Source organism: Salmo salar, chromosome 13, assembly GCF_965601325.2.
Source record: "Salmo salar chromosome 13, fSalSal1, whole genome shotgun sequence".
NCBI lineage: Eukaryota > Metazoa > Chordata > Actinopteri > Salmoniformes > Salmonidae > Salmo > Salmo salar.
Window position 1 is genome coordinate 62,560,460 of NC_138303.1, and position 17,881 is coordinate 62,578,340.

The 17,881-nt window shown below is 40.3% G+C and overlaps 1 protein-coding gene across 1 annotated transcript; it reads right to left on the reverse strand.

Moving 5' to 3' along the window:
* Positions 1 to 907: 907 nt before the first annotated feature.
* On the reverse strand, positions 908 to 17,556 carry LOC106567531 (small COPII coat GTPase SAR1A). Its single transcript, XM_082960245.1, has 7 exons — positions 17,385 to 17,556; positions 5,455 to 5,530; positions 4,592 to 4,711; positions 3,476 to 3,541; positions 3,257 to 3,360; positions 2,819 to 2,950; positions 908 to 2,513 (listed from the first exon to the last, which is right to left on the reverse strand). The coding sequence occupies exons 2-7, from the start codon at positions 5,510 to 5,512 to the stop codon at positions 2,397 to 2,399; spliced, it is 597 nt and encodes a 198-aa protein (XP_082816371.1). The 5' UTR covers positions 5,513 to 5,530; positions 17,385 to 17,556; the 3' UTR covers positions 908 to 2,396.
* Positions 17,557 to 17,881: the final 325 nt, after the last annotated feature.

Here is a 17,881-nt window from a genome sequence, read left to right on the forward strand (position 1 = left end):
ATTCATCTCTATAGCTAATCTAAAATCGATTAACACATACGTATGTCTACTTAGCTAGCTACAATATCTAACGTTAGTCAACGGAGTTAGCTAGCTATTTTACTAGGCAACGACCTAGATTAATATCACTTCTTGATTCAATTCGAACTCAGCCTTCTGTCCAGACGCTGTATCTTTTTTGTTTACAATACGTGGTCCTTGTCTTCTGTTTATAATGGTTTAGATGGTCTTCAAACGCTTGTAGGCTAGTAAAATACTGAAGACCAGCAGTGTTAACCACCATCGTTGTAAATGAGTCATTACAAAATTCCTGAGACAACTCAAGCTACGAGTGGAGCAGACCGGACTATGACGCCACTTTAACAAAATCGGTATGCCTTCTAGCCAAGACCGATTAGGTCTATTTCCTGTAACAAATTCTGTATCAGCCAATTACAAATGTTGACGTGGCAGAACGCTTTTTCATAAATCACACCGCAGCGGAGGAACGTTCAACTCCATTATATCGAGGCGGAGTTGAGTTTGGACGCGGAATTTGCTGGCAACAACAACTAGCCACCATCGTCGATTATTGTAAAAATAATAATAATAATTCTGAAAACACTTACATGTACCCGTTTGTCATATACAAGTGCCCTCTTCCGCGTGGTTCCGAAATGTATACTTATAACATATTTTAGCGAATACAACCACCAATCCTTTGTTGCTCCTACAACGTAAAGTGAGATTCAGTTGGTTCCGGGATCCTTGGGACATCCCTACCTTAAACCCTAAAATAAACCCTTACCTACCCTAACCATTTAAAATGTCAACTTCCATTATTAAGGCAGAGAAAACGAAGGTGTAATTACTAGTGACAGTCAAGCGACTGAGCCACTCCAAAATAACTGTTGGTTACGGACCACTGTTAACCTGTTATTAATTGCAAACATTTATTACAATTTATGATGCAAACAGAAAGTCTCTCCCTTATCGGAACAGGTCATGGAATACGAGAGAATAAAGAGACGCAAAGGGACAGAACAAAAAAGTATTATGCGCCATTCAATTATGGTTCTGAAAAAAAACACGTTGAGATGAGCACTCAATTCTTAACATTGTAATTTGGCATTTCCTCCCTCGTGTTGTACTTCTGTAGATGGTCATTCAAAATCAAAGAACAAGGCATGCATACGGTTTTTTTATAATGCACATTGATCAAGGAAATCGCTTATATAAAAAAAAAATCTATGGTAGGCATGTACATTCTTTCTTATAGGTTTTCATATGCCTATCCATTCCCACTCATGGACTATTCCTCAAATCTTACTTGGTCAATATATTCATCCTGTTCGTGTCTGCTCGGGGGAGCTCGGCAGTAAAATGGCTTTATAACATTGACAACTACTAGATGTTACATGAAACCAACCACTTTTTACTGCATGTTATTATCAAGCCATTTTCAATCATTTAATTCACAGTTAAATATCATCTTTCTGATCTTGTCTGCTAACAATTTCAACTTCAAACCTCAGACTCAAAGAGATGGTTTTATAGCCAAAAGTTACTTTCTTTTTCCTTGTTCTGAATTAAAGTGTACCTTCCCATTGTGGTCCTTTCTACCGTCTTCTCACACCATGCCTGAGGACCACGAGAGGTCCATGCTGCCTACAACCCGTTGGCCTACCTACACTCATGTCCTGGAGCCTGGGACTACTCATTGCAATGTTGATGAAATGTGATCTTGAAATGCCAATAAGTGACAACCTCTGAAGGAATTTAACTTTTCCCCCAATACATTAATGTAGATCAATGCAGGGCTCTGTATATTATAAGAGTATGACACAGCCACAGAAGGGTGAGTACTGCTGTCTACATTTCTTTCTATGTTTACTGAAATGTAAAAAATATATATATATATATATATATATATATAGGATGAAGAAACAAAAATGAATGAAACATGAGTCACATCTGCATGTTGTCTTTCAAGTTAAAAAAGAATATGTATTGCGACGTGTACAACTACTCAGCTCTGTCTCACTGCTCAAAATGTGTCGGAAGGGTACCATTAGATTCATTTACAGATTTAGAGTTAGAATGCATTTATCACACCAACAGATGTCACGGGGGAGGCGAAAAGATTGAAACAAAATAGAAAAGATTCATCAGTTAGAATTTTTTTTCAACACTTCTGCAGAATCAATGCTATGTTAATTCTCTTAGAAAAAGAAAGTAAAGGAAGAAAAAAAGCCACACAAAAAATGTTCCGGAGACCAATAAAAGTCTATTGGGTTCAAGTTGTACTGTTTTTTTCTGATAGTGGAGGCAGCAGACTTTATAAACCAAACATGGGACTGAGTGTGGTGGCGGTAGAAGTGGGGAGTCTCCATATAGCGCCTCCTGCTGCCGGGGTTCTAGTCGATGTACTGGGAGAGCCAGCGGAAGCCCTCCCCGTAGCCCTGCCTCTTCAGCACGCTGCACATGAACAACTCCAGTGGTCTCGTGTTCAACTCCTTCATGGGAATGTTGCCCTGGAGACCAGACAAACAACGTCAGGGAACATCATCATTCAAATGCATGGTTGTTCTAACCACCTGTGGCTCTGTTTTTGTTCTTCCTTTGTTTAAAAACTTCTTATCTATGTTAGAGGTAGGGTTTTCAAAGAGGTTATTGCTTTGGTTACTGCTGGGGCCAAGAGTTTACCAACATGACCTGACAAGGTGAAACTCTTGTGATTGTTGTACAGTTCAGTAGTTGCACTGTGAGGAAAGAAGTGGGTGGCACAGTAGTATGAGTAGATGACAGGAGATGTGGGTTAGTGCAGTGATCTCCTCACCTTGCCTGTTGTCTGTCCATACAATCCAAACAGCTCACGCAGTTTCTCCTCACTGATGGCTTCCTGTCTGTCAATCTTGTTGCCAAGGACCAGGATAGGCACGTTTCCAATGGTCTCATCTGTCATTAGTGCCTGTGTGTACCACAGGACGGAGATGTCTGGTTAGTTATCACATTACTCCACACCAAACACGTCATGATCTTAGACATGATCGACCCATGAAACTTTTAGCAGTTACGACTTTGGAAACGCTAAAGAAGCCATTCTTTCGTTGCACATATCCAAAGAAATCAGTACATCACTGATGAACTGCTTATGAAAAGGCCATTTGTTCAGATAGAACATGTATGATGGATTTTAAGTTGAAATCGTTTTCAGCCCCATTCATCTTATTCATGGGGCCTTTTCAATGTAGTTGTGAAATCCATGATTACGCACATCAAGTTCTGTTTTGGACTCGGCCAGTCTCGGGATGTCCAAGCAATCCACAAGGAAGACGATGCCGTTGATGGCGGGGAGGTAGTTTTTCCACACTCTGCGAGCTGTTTGATAACGCACAATGAGCAAAATAAATTAGTGCCGTGCAGTTTTGCTGGGAGCCACAAATGGACAGATCGACGTTCTCTCACACACAGACAGTCAGGCACACATACATACCTTGTGCATGGCCTCCAAGGTCAAAGGTGGTGAAGGTCATGCCAGCAATCGTCAGCTCTTCCGAGGCTGGTGGGTAAAATGGGTCATGGTTACATTGGAAAACTACTACACAAGCTCAGTCAATTGGGTAACCATCAAATAGGTAGGACAAGAGTAAAAGTAGCCAGCGCTAGCCTTTTATGAACATCTGAGGGGCAGTGTTCATTTTGGCACGCTTGGATTTAGTCGTCTTAGTCATTTTGGCACATTTTTGTCATTTGAATTATGATTTAGTGTAGTTGTCAAAACTAAAAAACGAAATGCCCTTTAATTTGAGTCACATTACATTTGTATTGCCTCAATAACCTATAGTAAACATACATCACTGACTTCCATGTGCACAAACATACATAGCCTTGTCCAACCAATATTTTTCTGCATAACATTAGATTCTCTACCCAACAGCAGAAATATGACAAATATAAGAAAAATCTGCCCATGTAAATTCCTATTTTAGCCTACATAGATATTGCACATTACATACAAAACACACACAGAGACAGACAAGAGAGGGTAGCGATCACCAGGTGGTAAAGTATTGTGTGACTGGTTAGCTATGGGGAAGCAAGAGAGTCGCCTGCGCGGAGCCTGTCTGCCCATATTCATCGCTTGCTCCCCAGCAGCTCACCAGCTGATGTAGGCTGTGCGCGTCCTTCCCACTGCTGAACAGAACTGCGAAGCACATCTGTGCTGCTAAAATCTAATAATTGTACTCATCACTGAAAAGCTCTTAATCTCTCAAAACTCCAGTCCACTTAGTCAGACTTTAGTCACAGAGAAGTTAGTCTCAGTCAATTGATATGAAAAAAATCATTTATTTATATTTTTGTCTATATTAGTCAGTTATAGTCAAGTCAATTGGCACAATCTGTTTATTCTTTTTAATTTAAATTAGGTATTTGACGAATAGTTCAGTCACTATTTTTGTTGTTGAAATTATCACTGCGGAGAAGATCATACTTGGGATTGACTGTTGAACTATTAGGCCTGCTCATAAGCTACCATCTGTTTCCTTAGTTCCCGATGGGCACGTTTCTAGAAAAATGACACAAATGTGACTATAAAAGATCTACTCACTTGGATGTAAAGTTGGCACATGCTGTCCCAATCTATCATCTTTGAGCATGTGCAGTAGCGTTGTCTTGCCAGCATTGTCCAGTCCAAGAAATACTAACTTGCCCGATTTCTTGTACAGTCCTAAAACATAAATGTATCAAACAAATATTTCAGAATATTTTTTTGTACATTGAAAGCGGAGAAGCTGCGACTTCCTATCACCAAGCCCTGTCAAGAATTGTTGACTTTCCTTTGCCTAACAATGTTTTCACAATGAAACCAAATCATTGGAAACTCTTCTCAGCAACAAAATAAGTCAAACTTGAAAGTGTTGAAGTACAAGTTAAGACTTGCTGTCAGGTAGGCATAACCTATAGCGAACAAGCTTTGTCATTTCTATCCGAGTGAGCTCTGAGGCCTAGCCGTCATCATTACTCCACACCACTGGAACATCAGCACTACCTGTTTAACAAGTTCAGCAGGAGTGTCACCACGCCTCTCGGGGATGAGAGCTAGCTAGTGTCACAGAAACTAGAGGGCTCTGGAGAGGAAGGGTAAAGCGAGTTGTAGCAGCAGCCTCTTGTTTGTGTTTCACTGTAGCTTAGCAGTGGGCACACACACTGTAAAACACCTAGGCCTAATCCTATACTAGTCAATTCATCAGTTACCACGTTCAACCACAAGAGGGACAACATGGATTTCTAGGAACGACAGACAGACAGTACCACACTCGTTGGCATTCTTTTAGAACAGGTAGCGATTGGGAAACCAAGAAATAAACAGAAAAGGTATCAGTACTGAGTAGCTTAAGATCCATCTTCCTATACAAGCCATTCAGAGGACAGTATTGAAAGTGTAATAGGCGATGTTTAGATAGTACTTACCTAGAAACTGCAGTACGCTACTGAAACCACTATAAATCCAATCAAATATGAAGGACATATCCGGAGCTGGTGAATCCTGTAAGAAAGCAAGAACAGAGGCTATGAACAACAGGCATGCAAGAACAGTACATGTTAAAACATTTGATTAATTACTTGGCTCTGATCTTCCTTAGACACAAAAGAAATTAAGATCTAGGCTTAATGGAAGCTAGAACCCAAGAGCAGTTTCCCCAATCTCAAATAAGGAGCCATTTTAGATCAACAATAAAAAATAATTGGTGCTTTCAAGACAACTGGGAACTCTGGAAAAATACAAGGTCAAATCATGACATCAGTGATCTTTGTCAGAAAGCTCTACAAAGAGGCCTGAGTTCCCCAGTTGGAATTCCGAGTTAGATAACCATTAACCTATCTGGGGTATGTGGGACGAAATCGTCCCACCTACTCAACAGCCAGTGGAATCCCGTGGCGCGATATTCAAATACCTTAGAAATGCTATTACTTCACTTTCTCAAACATATGACTATATGGAGTAAAAAAGCGATAATATTCCGACCGGGAAACCCTGTTTTCGTTCAAAGATGAAAAAATAAAAACATGGTATCGGCTCGTGCACGCGCCCCCAGTCTCATTGTTCTCTGATCGACCACTATCCAAATGCGCTACTGTTTTTCAGCAATGGGCTCCAAAGTCATCATTCACCGTTCTGCCGCCTTCTGAGAGCCTATGGGAGCCGTAGGAGGTGTCACTTTACAACAGAGATCCTCAGTTTTCAATAAAGAGAGTGTAAAAGGCCAAGAAATGGTCAGAGTTGGCACTTACATGTAAGGAATCTTCTCAGGTTTTTGCCTGCCATATGAGTTCTGTTATACTCACAGACACCATTCAAACAGTTTTAGAAACTTTAAGGTGTTTTCTATCCAAATCAAACAATTATATGCATATTCTAGTTTCTGGGCAGTAGTAATAACCAGATTAAATCGGGTACGTTTTTTATCCAGCCATGCAAATACTGCCCCCTATCCAACAGGTTAACTACTTTTCCCCCCCAGTCGGAGCTTGTTTTATTCAGAGTTCCCAGTTGTTTTGAATGCGGCATGACCCAACAGTGAAGAGATGAGGCTATTAGTTATCCCGGATTCCAAAACTGTTCATCAACAATCTATGTCAGTGATGGGCACCTTCCTAATATTGAGTTGCGCCCCTTTTGCCCTCAGAACAGCCTCAAGTCATTGAGCATTGACACTACAAGGTGTCGAAAGCATTACACATGCATGCTGGCCCATGTTGACTCCAATGTGTCCCATAGTTGTGAAGTTAGCTAGATGGTTCACCAGCCAAAGAACATTCTTGATACACACGGAAAACTGTTCAGCTTGAAACCCAGCAGCGTTGCAGTTCTTGATACACACAAACCGGTGCGTCTGGCACCTACCACCATACCCCGTTCAAAAGGCACTGAAATCTTTGTCTTGCCCATTCATTCTCTGAACGGCACACAAACACAATCCATGTCTCAATTGTAACAAGACTTAAAAATCCTTTAACCTGTCTGGGCTAGGGGGTAGTATTTTCACAGCCGGATGAAAAACGTACCCAATTTAAAAAAGGTTACTACTCTGGCCCAGAAACTAGAATATGCATATTATTAGTAGATTTGGATAGAAAACACTCTGAAGTTTCTAAAACTCTTTGAATGGTGTCTGTGAGTATAACAGAACTCATATGGCAGGCAAAAACCTGAGAAAGTCAACCAGGAAGTGGAGGATCTGAGAATTGTAGTTCTTTCTAGTCCCTTTCGAAACTACAGTATCTGTGGGGTTACGTTGCACTTCCTAAGGCTTCCATTGGCTGCAAAAAGCCTTCAGAAAGTGGTTTGAGCATTCTCCTGTTTCTGGGCAGATAATAGGAGCTCAGTTACTGAGTGGTCTGCCTGGCAACAAAGGGATTGGATATGCGCAGTCACGCGAGCGCGCCGTTCCTTCTTTTTCTCCTTGAATGAATACGCTATTGTCCGGTTGGAATATTATCGCAATTTTACGTTCAAAATACCATAAAGATTGATTTTAAACAGCGTTTGACATGCTTCTAAGTACAGTAATGGAACATTTTGACTTTTTGTCTCTGGTTCCGCGCTCGCGCGTTATGCCTTTGGATAAGTGATCTGTACGCACGAACAAAACGGCGGTATTTGTACATAAATATGGATTATTTCGAACAAAAACATTTCTTGTGGAAGTAGCAGTCCTGGGAGTGCATTCTGACAAAGATCAGCAAAGGTAAGAGAATATTTCTAATAGTAATTCTGAGTTTAGGTTGCCCCGAACTTGGCGGGTGTCTGTATAGCTCTCTGTGATGGCTGAGCTATGTACTCAGAATATTGAAAAATGTGCTCTCTCCGTAAAGCTATTTTAAAATCTGACAAAGCGGTTGCATCCAGGGGTAGTCTATCTATAATTCTTAAAATAATTGTTATATATTTTGTCAACGTTTATGATTAGTATTTTTGTAAATTGATGTGCACATTCATCGGAAGTTTTGGTGGGAATACATTTTCTGAACTTCACGCACCAATGTAAAATGCTGTTTTTGGATATAAATATGAACTTTATCGAACAAAACATACATGTATTGTGTAACATAATGTCCTAGGAGTGTCATCTGATGACGATCGTCAAAGGTTAGTGCTTCATTTAGCTGTGTTTTGGGTTTCATTGACACATGTCCTTGCTTGGAAAATGGCTGTGTGATTATTTTTGTCTATGTACTCTCCTAACATAATCTAATGTTTTGCTTTCGCTGTATAGCCTTTTTGAAATCAGACTGTGGTTACATCAAGGAGAAGTGTATCTTTAAAATGGTGTAAAATAGTTGTATGTTTGAGAAAGTTGAATTATGACATTTTGTTGTTTTTGAATTTGCCGCCCTGATATTTCACTGGCTGTGTCCCGCAGGTGCTACCGTCCCACGTAGCCCATAGAAGTTAAATCATCTGCTCCCCTTTATCTACACTGACTGAAGTGGATTTAACATGTGAAATTAATAAGCGATGATAGCTTTCACCTTGTCAATCTGTCATGGAAAGAGCAGGTCTTCCTAATGTTTCGTATACTCAGTGTATAAGACACCGAAGTAAATTATTATAATGTATTTAGATGTGACAGATTACAGAAAAGGGGAGGAGTGGCCATATACAGTTGAAGTCAGAAGTTTACATACACCTTAGCCAAATACATTTAAATTCAGTTACACAATTCCTGACATTTAATCCTAGTAAAAATTCCCTGTCTTAGGATCACCACTTTATTTTAAGAATGTGAAATGTCAGAATAATAGTGGAGAGAATGATTTATTTCAGCTTTTATTTCTTTCACCACATTCCCAGTAGGTCAGAAGTTTACATGCATTCAATTAGTATTTGGTAGCATTGCCTTTAAATTGTTTAACTTGGGTTAAATGTTTTGGGTAGCCTTCCACAAGCTTCCCACAATAAGTTGGGTGAATTTTGGCCCATTCCTCCTGACAGAGCTGGTGTAACTGAGTCACGTTTGTAGGCCTCCTTGCTCGCACGCGCTTTTTCAGTTCTGCCCACAAATGTTTTATAGGATTGAGGTCAGGGTTTTGTGATGGCCACACCAATACCTCGACTTTGTTGTCCTTAAGCCATTTTGCCACAACTTTGGAAGTACGCTTGTGGTCATTGTCCATTTGGAAGACCCATTCGCGACCAAGCTTTAACTTCCTGACAGATGTCTTGAAATGTTGCTTCAATATATCCACATAATTTTCCAACCTCATGATGCCATCTATTTTGTGAAGTGCACCAGGTCCTCCTGCAGCAAAGCACCCCCACAACATGATGCTGCCACCCCCGTGCTTCCCGGTTGGGATGGTGTTCTTTGGCTGGCAAGCCTCCCCCTTTTTCCTCCAAACCTAACGATGGTCATTATGGCCAAACAATTCTATTTTTGTTTCATCAGACCAGAGGACATTTCTCCAAGAAGTACGATCTTTGTCCCCATGTGCAGTTGCAAACCGTAGTCTGGCTTTTTTAATGGCGGTTTTGGAGCAGTGGCTTCTTCCTTGCTGAGCGGCCTTTCAGGTTATGTCAATAAAGACTCGTTTTACTCTGGATATAGATACCTTTGTACCTTTTTCCTCCAGCATCTTCACAAGGTCCTTTGCTGTTGTTCTGGGATTGATTTTCACTTTTCACACCAAAGTACGTTCATCTCTAGGAGACAGAACGCGTCTCTTTCCTGTGTGGTATGACAGCTGCGTGGTCCCATGGTGTTTATACTTGCGTACTATTGTTTGTACAGATGAATGTGGTACCTTCAGGTGTTTGGAAATTGCTCCCAAGGATGAACCAAACTTGTGGTGGTCTACAATGTTTTTTCTGAGGTCTTGGCTGATTTCTTTTGATTTTCCCATGATGTCAAGCAAAGAGGCACGAAGTTTGAAGTTAAGCCTTATAATACATCCACAGGTACACCTCCAATTGACTCAAATTATGTCAATTAGCCTATCAGATGCCCAAGAATTTAATGGTAATTTCTCTACCATAAGATGCCTCCATCAGTTTAGAGAATTTGTCAATACGACCAACCGGCCTCAGACCACGCAAACCCAAGACCTTCACATTCAGCTTCTTCACCTGTGGGATCATCAGAGACCAGACACCCGGACAGCTGATGAAACTGAGGAGTATTTCTGTCTTTAATAAAGCCCTTTTGGGAGGAAAAACTAATTCTGATTGTCTGGGCCTGGCTCCCAAGTGGGTGGATCTATGCCCTCCCATGCCCCTGCCCAGTCATGTAAAATCCATAGATTAGGACCTAATTAATTGACTGATTTCATTCATTGTAAATTGTGTTTAAATTTTTGTTCAGTATATAACTTGTATATATATTTTTTAAACATAGGAAAGTATGTGGACACCTGCTCATCCAACATCTCATTCCAAAACCATGGCATTAATATGGGGTTGGTCCCCCCTTTGCTGCTATAACAGCCTCCACTCTCCTGGGAAGGCTTTCCACTAGATGTTGGAACATTGCTGCAGGGACTTGCTTCCATTCAGCCACAAGAGCATCAGTGAGGTCGGGCAATGATGTTGGGCAATTAGGCCTGGCTCGCAGTCGGTGTTCCAATTCATCCAAAAGGTGTTCGATGGGGATGAGCTCAGGGCTCTGTGCAGGCCAGTCAAGTTCTTCCACACCGATCTCGACAAACCATTTCTGTATGGACCTCGCTTTGTGCACGGGGCATTGTCATGCTGAAACAGCAAAGGGCCTTCCCCAAACTGTTGCCACAAAGTTAGAGGCACAGAATCATCTAGAATGTCATTATGTGCTGTCGCATTAAGATTTCCCTTCCCTGGAATTAAGGGGCCTAGCCCGAACCATGGAAAACATCCCCAGACCATTATTCCTCCGCCACCAAACTTTACAGTTGGCACTATGCACTGGGACAGGTAGCTTTTTTCTGGCATCGGAACAAACACAGATTTGTCTGTCGGACTGCCAGCTAGCGGATGGCCATTGTTGCTCCTTGATGTTTCCACTCCACAATAATAGCCCCTACAATTGACGGCGACAGCTCTAGCAGGGCACAAATTTGATGAACTGACTTGTTGGAAAGGTGGCATCATATGCCACGTTGATAGTCACTGAACTCTTCAGTAAGGTCATTCTACTGTCAGCAACAGGTTTCATTCAAATAGCCAAATCCACTACTTTGAAGGGGTGTCCACATATAAATAAAAACATACTTGTGTGTAAAGGCCTTTTACAAAAAGTCCCACTGTACCTAACATAATTAAAAACTTTAAGCATACAAGTTACCACACCCGATCTTAGGGATTGCCAACTATGGAAATTCCTCTACTGAGTTAGGTAAATCAGCTTGTAGTTTCCTTCACCTTATTTAAAATGTCCTTATATTTGATGTTTTGGTGCAATTCAAAAAGATAATTGAGGACTTCATTATTGATGAATGTGTTTATGACCATGTTATTTTTCCCACTTGCATTTATATTTTCATGCGTGTATTTTCTGTAATTTATGTAATTCAGGCCTCATCCACAAGAGAGACCTTAGTGTCAGTAGGACTCCCTGATACCATATTTTATTTAACCTTTAGTGTATCTGAGTGAGACTAACAAAATCAATGGGGACCCCCCAAACGGTAATTCGACCATGCTCACAACTTCAGATTTTTGGTCGCTAAACTAATTTAGCCATCTTAAATAATGTTAGCCGACATGGGCTAATTAACTGACTATCAGTGACTGACAGAAGAGAAAAACTGCTGATGCTCACCACATTTCGAAATTCCACCTTGTGTATTCTATTGTAACACTGAACATTAAATTGAGACCCCGACTGAGTTCCCCCAAACAATATTGTGATCTGAGGGCATAAGGACCACCAATTGCCCATCCCTGATCTATTATAATTCTAAGGGTTTGGCTACTTCTGGAACCAGAGGAAGCATCAGTGACACAGGCAAAGTAATATGGCACAATTAGTCTATTAGCCTATATTTGTGTTTCCAAAGGTAGACTAACAACCATCCTAGAGTCCAGGTCCTACAAGACCTTAGAATCCCTGCAATCCGAGTTCAGCATGTGGAACGCGCTGCGTGTCACATCGTCGCAAGGAGAGTCTCTCTCATCTGAAGGATTTAGCAACATGTGATAAGAACAACGACAATCAATGGCACCCCTCAGGAAGTATTATCTTGTTCCAGTGAGATTCATTGGACAGAAGTACAGGCAGTTCAGACCAATGTTCACACAAGTCTCTTTCCTAACAGCCAAGACACGTGCTTATGAACATGGCCTCAACGACACTGACTCAGAGCCTGATAATGTGGACCATGGGCCTTGTAAATGGATAATCCCAGTCAGGTTTAGTTTGCTAACATTAGTCTATTGTACTTTCCATGAAAAAATACATGCAAGATACAAACCCTAATGTCCTGCCATAATCATTCAAGCATGGAACGGCTGCACAGGGAACCTTTTAAACTTGATATTTAACATGAACGATTTGACTAAACTAACAAACCAATGGCTACCTAAGAAAAAAATCCTCTAAAATAAAAATGTGCATGCAGTTTCTGTAACGTAAAATAAAATGCAATTCACAGTCAAAAGGTAGGCTCCCAACACCTCTAAATAAATACCTCCTTCAATGAGCACTGGGCAGGAGATTTATATAAATAAAATAAAAAGTCAAAATGGACACACCTACTCAAGGGTTTTTATTTTTTTACTAATTTTCCACAGTGTACAATAATAGTGAATACACCCTAACTATACAATAACATGGAATCATGTAGTAACCAAAAAAAAAAGAAGTGTTAAATCAAAATATATTTGAGATTCTTCAAAGTAGCCACCCTTTGCCTTGATGACAGCTTTGCACACTCTTGGCAATTTCTCAACCAGCTTCATGAGGTAGTCACCTGGAATGCATTTCAATTAACAGGTGTGCCTTATTAAAAGTAAATTTGTGGAATTTCTTTCCTTCTTAATGCGTTTGAGCCCTTCAGTTGTGTTGTGACAAGGTAGGGGTGGTATACAGAACTGTTGGCTCAAACGCATAGTTTTGAAGTCTTCACTGTTATTGCACAATACAGAAAACAGTAAAAAAAATAAAGAAAAACCCTTGAATGAGTAGGAGTCCAAACTTTTGACTGGTACTGTATATTTGAAATAAAAAGAGACCTCAGTGGCCTGGCTGGCTGAGTTGGTAATTTTACACCAAGATTTTTGTCACAAAACTCAGACTCAACTGTCTCCCCGTCTAGCGTGCACCACAATGCGCCCGGCAGGCTGGCCGACCTGTGACCAGTTACGCAACGTGCAAACAGCTCCAGGGCTAAAGTATATGGGAGCCAAAGGTCAAGACCATGCAAATACAGCTGAACTACACATCAGCAGGAGCTCTCCCCTTTGCCCTGGCTGCTGCTGACACACTGTGGGTTGGAGGATCTGTGTGTGACGTGATCCAGTGGAGGCAAAAGATCTACTGGCTTAATTTCTGAATTGGAGTGCCTGTGTAAACACAGCCAAGTAAATACCCTACTCTAGAACAGTTTAGCAGGGAAGCCAGCATATTTTGTAGAGATGTACCACACCGGCTTCTAGCATTTTCCAACTATCAAAGCAAGAGAGCAGAGCCCTACGCTAAACAACCTCTGATTTACCATATCAGTCTGATTTTACATGATTACGTCAATGGACACTCAAAAAAGTCTCAGCAGTAGTCGTCATGGAGATACAATATAATAGTATTCTATTGTGTTATGTGTTCAACTTAATTCTGTTAATTCCCCTGAACACCAGTCCTTTTAGACATGTAATTGATCAATCTAGGCCCAACAATAATATTTAGAATTTACAGCATCTAGCCTAACCAAAAGAAAAATCAGAAAGTAGTGACACCTCCAACATTTTATATGATATTTCAATATTAAGGCCAGCGGGCATTGAGGTGCAGGACCGGAAGTGTACTTACAGATTACAGAAAAATATACTTCCAGTAGGACATCAGACTCCCTGACAGATCTACTTGCTCGTGTTCTCACCTTTTTCCTAGAGCCTCTTAAATAGGAGAACATGTATTCAACTCAAACATAAACTACAGGTTATGACAGCTAGCGATATCTTACAAACACTGATCAATCAAGTCACTGTTTTCATCCCTAAAAGAAGTTGAGGTGAGAACAGATTGCTCTAGAAAAGCCATAGCTACTATACACGTGGGGGAAAGAAAATACAATGAATAAATCCAGATTATAAAACAGGTTTTTGGAGTGCTGATTGGATGATAGCAGGGAGTTATGGCACCACAATCTCAGCATTCTCCAGGTTCCATTAGATTTATCAATGCACACCCACTGTCCCAAAGCCCAGCCAGTCAATTTATAAACTTCATCTCCCAATATTTCCCTATGCTACTAGGCTAACATTTGGGTTGTCTAAACCTTGCTGTCTGCTTCTCTGACCTGTGGAACAATGTTGCAGTTTTTTTTGACAGCTTCTCTGGCCAGGCGAATTCATTTATCAGGATAATTTTTGTACCTTTATTTTACTAGGCAAGTCAGTTAAGAACAAATTCTTACTTACAATGACGGCCTACCGGGGAATAGTGGGTTCAGGGGCAGAACGACAGATTCTTACCTTGTCAGCTCGGGGATTCGATCCAGCAACCTTTCGGGTTACTGGCCCAACGCTCTAACTACTAGGCTACCTGCCGCCCCAGACATATTTCATTATAAGTGGACATATCCAAAGAAATGGCAAAAGAAACAAAGGAAAAACAAACTAAAGTGCATATAGCTTGCCGTCATTTCGGCTACTAGAGGTGATTGTGTTAGCTTTAGTTGGCAAGCTAGCAAAGGAGAAGTAGCTAGCCTGCATAGCTACATGTTAATGATTTGTTAAACCATAACAATTGCAAATGCAATGGATAGAATGAACGACCAGCCCATAGATAATTTTCCTTACATAGTCAGCTAACCTGCGTGAGCGCATCCATGTGGCCGAAGTCAGCATGTTGTGATTCTCAATGGCTAGATTGCTAGCAAGAATGACAAGAAACTGCCATTTGGGGAATCGTAAGTGGCTCGTTTCATCTTGTTATTGATACCATGTCTTCTTTTGACAGATTTCATGTCAATGCTAATATGGCTCAAATTCGCTAGCTAGCTAACGGAGGATTTATTTGAGAGGAAACAAGTGCTCATTGTGCAAATGTATTTATAGTTTCAATAAAATATTGGCGACGAAATTAGCTTACATGTTGTCAACAATCTAAGCCAACCCTGTCTGTTTTGCACTATAGTTGTGCACGCGTCAGTTTTGTTGATAAACAACCAGCCCGTTTATTTGTAACGGGCGGTTGCCTAGCCTAGTGGTTGGACTAGTAACCGAAAGGTTGCAAGTTCGAATCCCCAAGCTGACAAGGTAGAAATCTGTCGTTCTGCCCCTGAACAAGGTAGTAAACCCACTGTTCCTAGGCCGTCATTGAAAATAAGAATTTGTTCTTAACTGACTTGCCTAGTTAAATAAAGGTTAGAGCGAGAGCAGTGTGTTTGTAGTTGTTGTGGCGTAAACCACCCTGTAAAAAAAATATTTTAAAAATTGGCTAGCAACTTGACAATCTGTGAACTAACGACTGGCTTTTGCCCAGACTATTTTGTATGGTGGAAGGATAAAATTAAACTAATTTACTCAATATAATGTTTTTCATTTAAACATTAAATCTTTGAACATGTTGGCAAGCGTTTTATAAAAGCAATAAGGCCCTCGAACACAGGAATTATCAAAAATAACACCGCCTCTAAGGGCTCTTTACCCGGCCTGAGGCGAAACAGCCTTTAGTCAGAAGTTATTCACGCGATAATTCCCAGGTTCTCATGCCTTAATGCTTAAGTATAATCTGTATCAATCTAATATGAAACGCTTAAGAGTCGTGGTTATAATCGTAAAACAAAAGACAATTGCATAGTGTCAGACACTAAATATATTAATTTCAAATGCCCACTAATTAATAGTAGTTATCATAACATTGTTGATCTTACTCCAATCTAATCAATCAATCATGTAATCAATCATCATTTCGAAGTATGGGGGATTTTCAATATATGGCCAATAGAATTCAACAGAGGAGAATCTGGAGCTATTTGACTGATTTAGGTATTTCTAGTTTGGGGACTAACATTACTAGAAGAGGATATTTATGTTAATGCATCAACGTGTCAGACTTAAAATTAAAATACAATTTATGGCTAAAGGGAATTGGGTTCAACATTGCACAAGTCTCAGCGCACTTCACACAAGAATTCACCAACTCGCACACCTCAAACGAATCTTATGTCACCGATACACATCGAGTTTGATTTTATTGACTCCAAAAAAATAACATTTCAGCTCGAAGGTGGCTGTATCATAGCAATCAGATTTTAACGGCCTTTTGTGATACTCCATTAGCCGCTACTGGATATGTCCTGTTTGAATGTAGAAAATGTTCCATTATTACAATAAATCCCTTTTTTGTTCAATTTAGTAATCCAACAATTTGTACACCACCAGGTCCACCTTCAACTGGATAAAGACATTTTAGAAGACACGTTTAGCCGAATCGAGAAAGAAGATACTGTAGTATAGCCAAGTTAAGGTTGGTCGAAAGTTCTGTGTTATGCCAAACATTAACTTACCTATGTTGTAACAGCATCACATTAGCCCGTTACAATCCGCTAACTACCTGTCATTAAGGCATCTGTTTAATCGATGGTGCAAAATCACCATGATGAATAACATAACAACGACCACTATGACCAGTTGGCTAGTTAACGTTTGGAAGCATAGCGAGCTGTTAAAGTCACAAATTGTATTATTACGTTCAGCTGGCAGCGGAGGAGGAGTTGGTTTTATTCACATTTAGATAACTGGGTTATATTAAAATATAGTTAACGACAACGTTGACATACACACGTAAGTTGCCATAGCGATTGGTTAGCCCTCTAGCTAGCTAAGTGCATATGAATTCATAGATACGTGTCATTTTCAAAGCTAGCTACAGACATTAGCGTCGAGCTAGTTGTGGGAGGGAGATAATGCCAATACAGCTAACTTTAGTTAACCGCGAAGCGGTTTGTTACAACTAGAGAACATTTCTCAAGGTAGTAATTCACATACTACTAAATGGGCCTAATTTAAGGTTACCACATTATGTTTCAAAATAAGACAAAACGTTAGCTAACTAACGTCAGCCGCAAACTACACACTTTGTTTTAGGCTTCCTGCTCAAATGACGTTAGTATGAAGCTAACGTTAACAAGCAGTGTTACCGAACGTTCAAATAAACTCACTGGCGCAAACCCCATATTTGAAATAATTAATGCGAAACACTTACCCGTTAGCTAAGTGTATATCAATTTACTAAATATGTTTTCTCTTAAAATCATGAAAATCGGCCTTCTGGTGAAACGAGAGTCCGCAATTCGCGTCTTCCTCTCCACCTTCGTATTTTGTTACAGAGCCACGACACAGCAATGGCTGTCCTCAGGCCTAGCCGCTTCCTGTTTATGTTTCACAATAATCTTTCCGGTAGGGGAACAAAATATTATCAAAGTTCGTGCTCTCCTGTAATGTAAAGGTGTTAACATTTCAATACTCATGTTCATCAGGCCATATTGTACAAACAATCTGAAGGGGCCGTTTGTATGTTCATATTTCTGATCTGAACAATAACGACTTCCAGTCCAAAATCTTCAACTCCAGCAAAAATCGCGCTAGAGAAAAGTATTTATTAAAACGTTAAGCATTAGTCGGGTTTTATATAAACTCATTTTATTTGTAAAAGCCAGTCTGTCACCGTGTATTGAACTGATCCCATGTTTTTGGACTCAA

What these genes read in the sequence shown, in the direction of transcription:
- LOC106567531 (XM_082960245.1), bottom strand. Translation starts at nt 5,512, where the DNA reads ATGTCCTTCATATTTGATTGGATTTATAGTGGTTTCAGTAGCGTACTG. An exon ending in CCTTGGAGGCCATGCACAAG is followed by an intron (nt 3,361 to 3,475) that starts GTATGTATGTGT and finishes GTTATCAAACAG; the next exon opens with CTCGCAGAGTGTGGAAAAAC. An exon ending in ATGGACAGACAACAGGCAAG is followed by an intron (nt 2,514 to 2,818) that starts GTGAGGAGATCA and finishes TCTGGTCTCCAG; the next exon opens with GGCAACATTCCCATGAAGGA.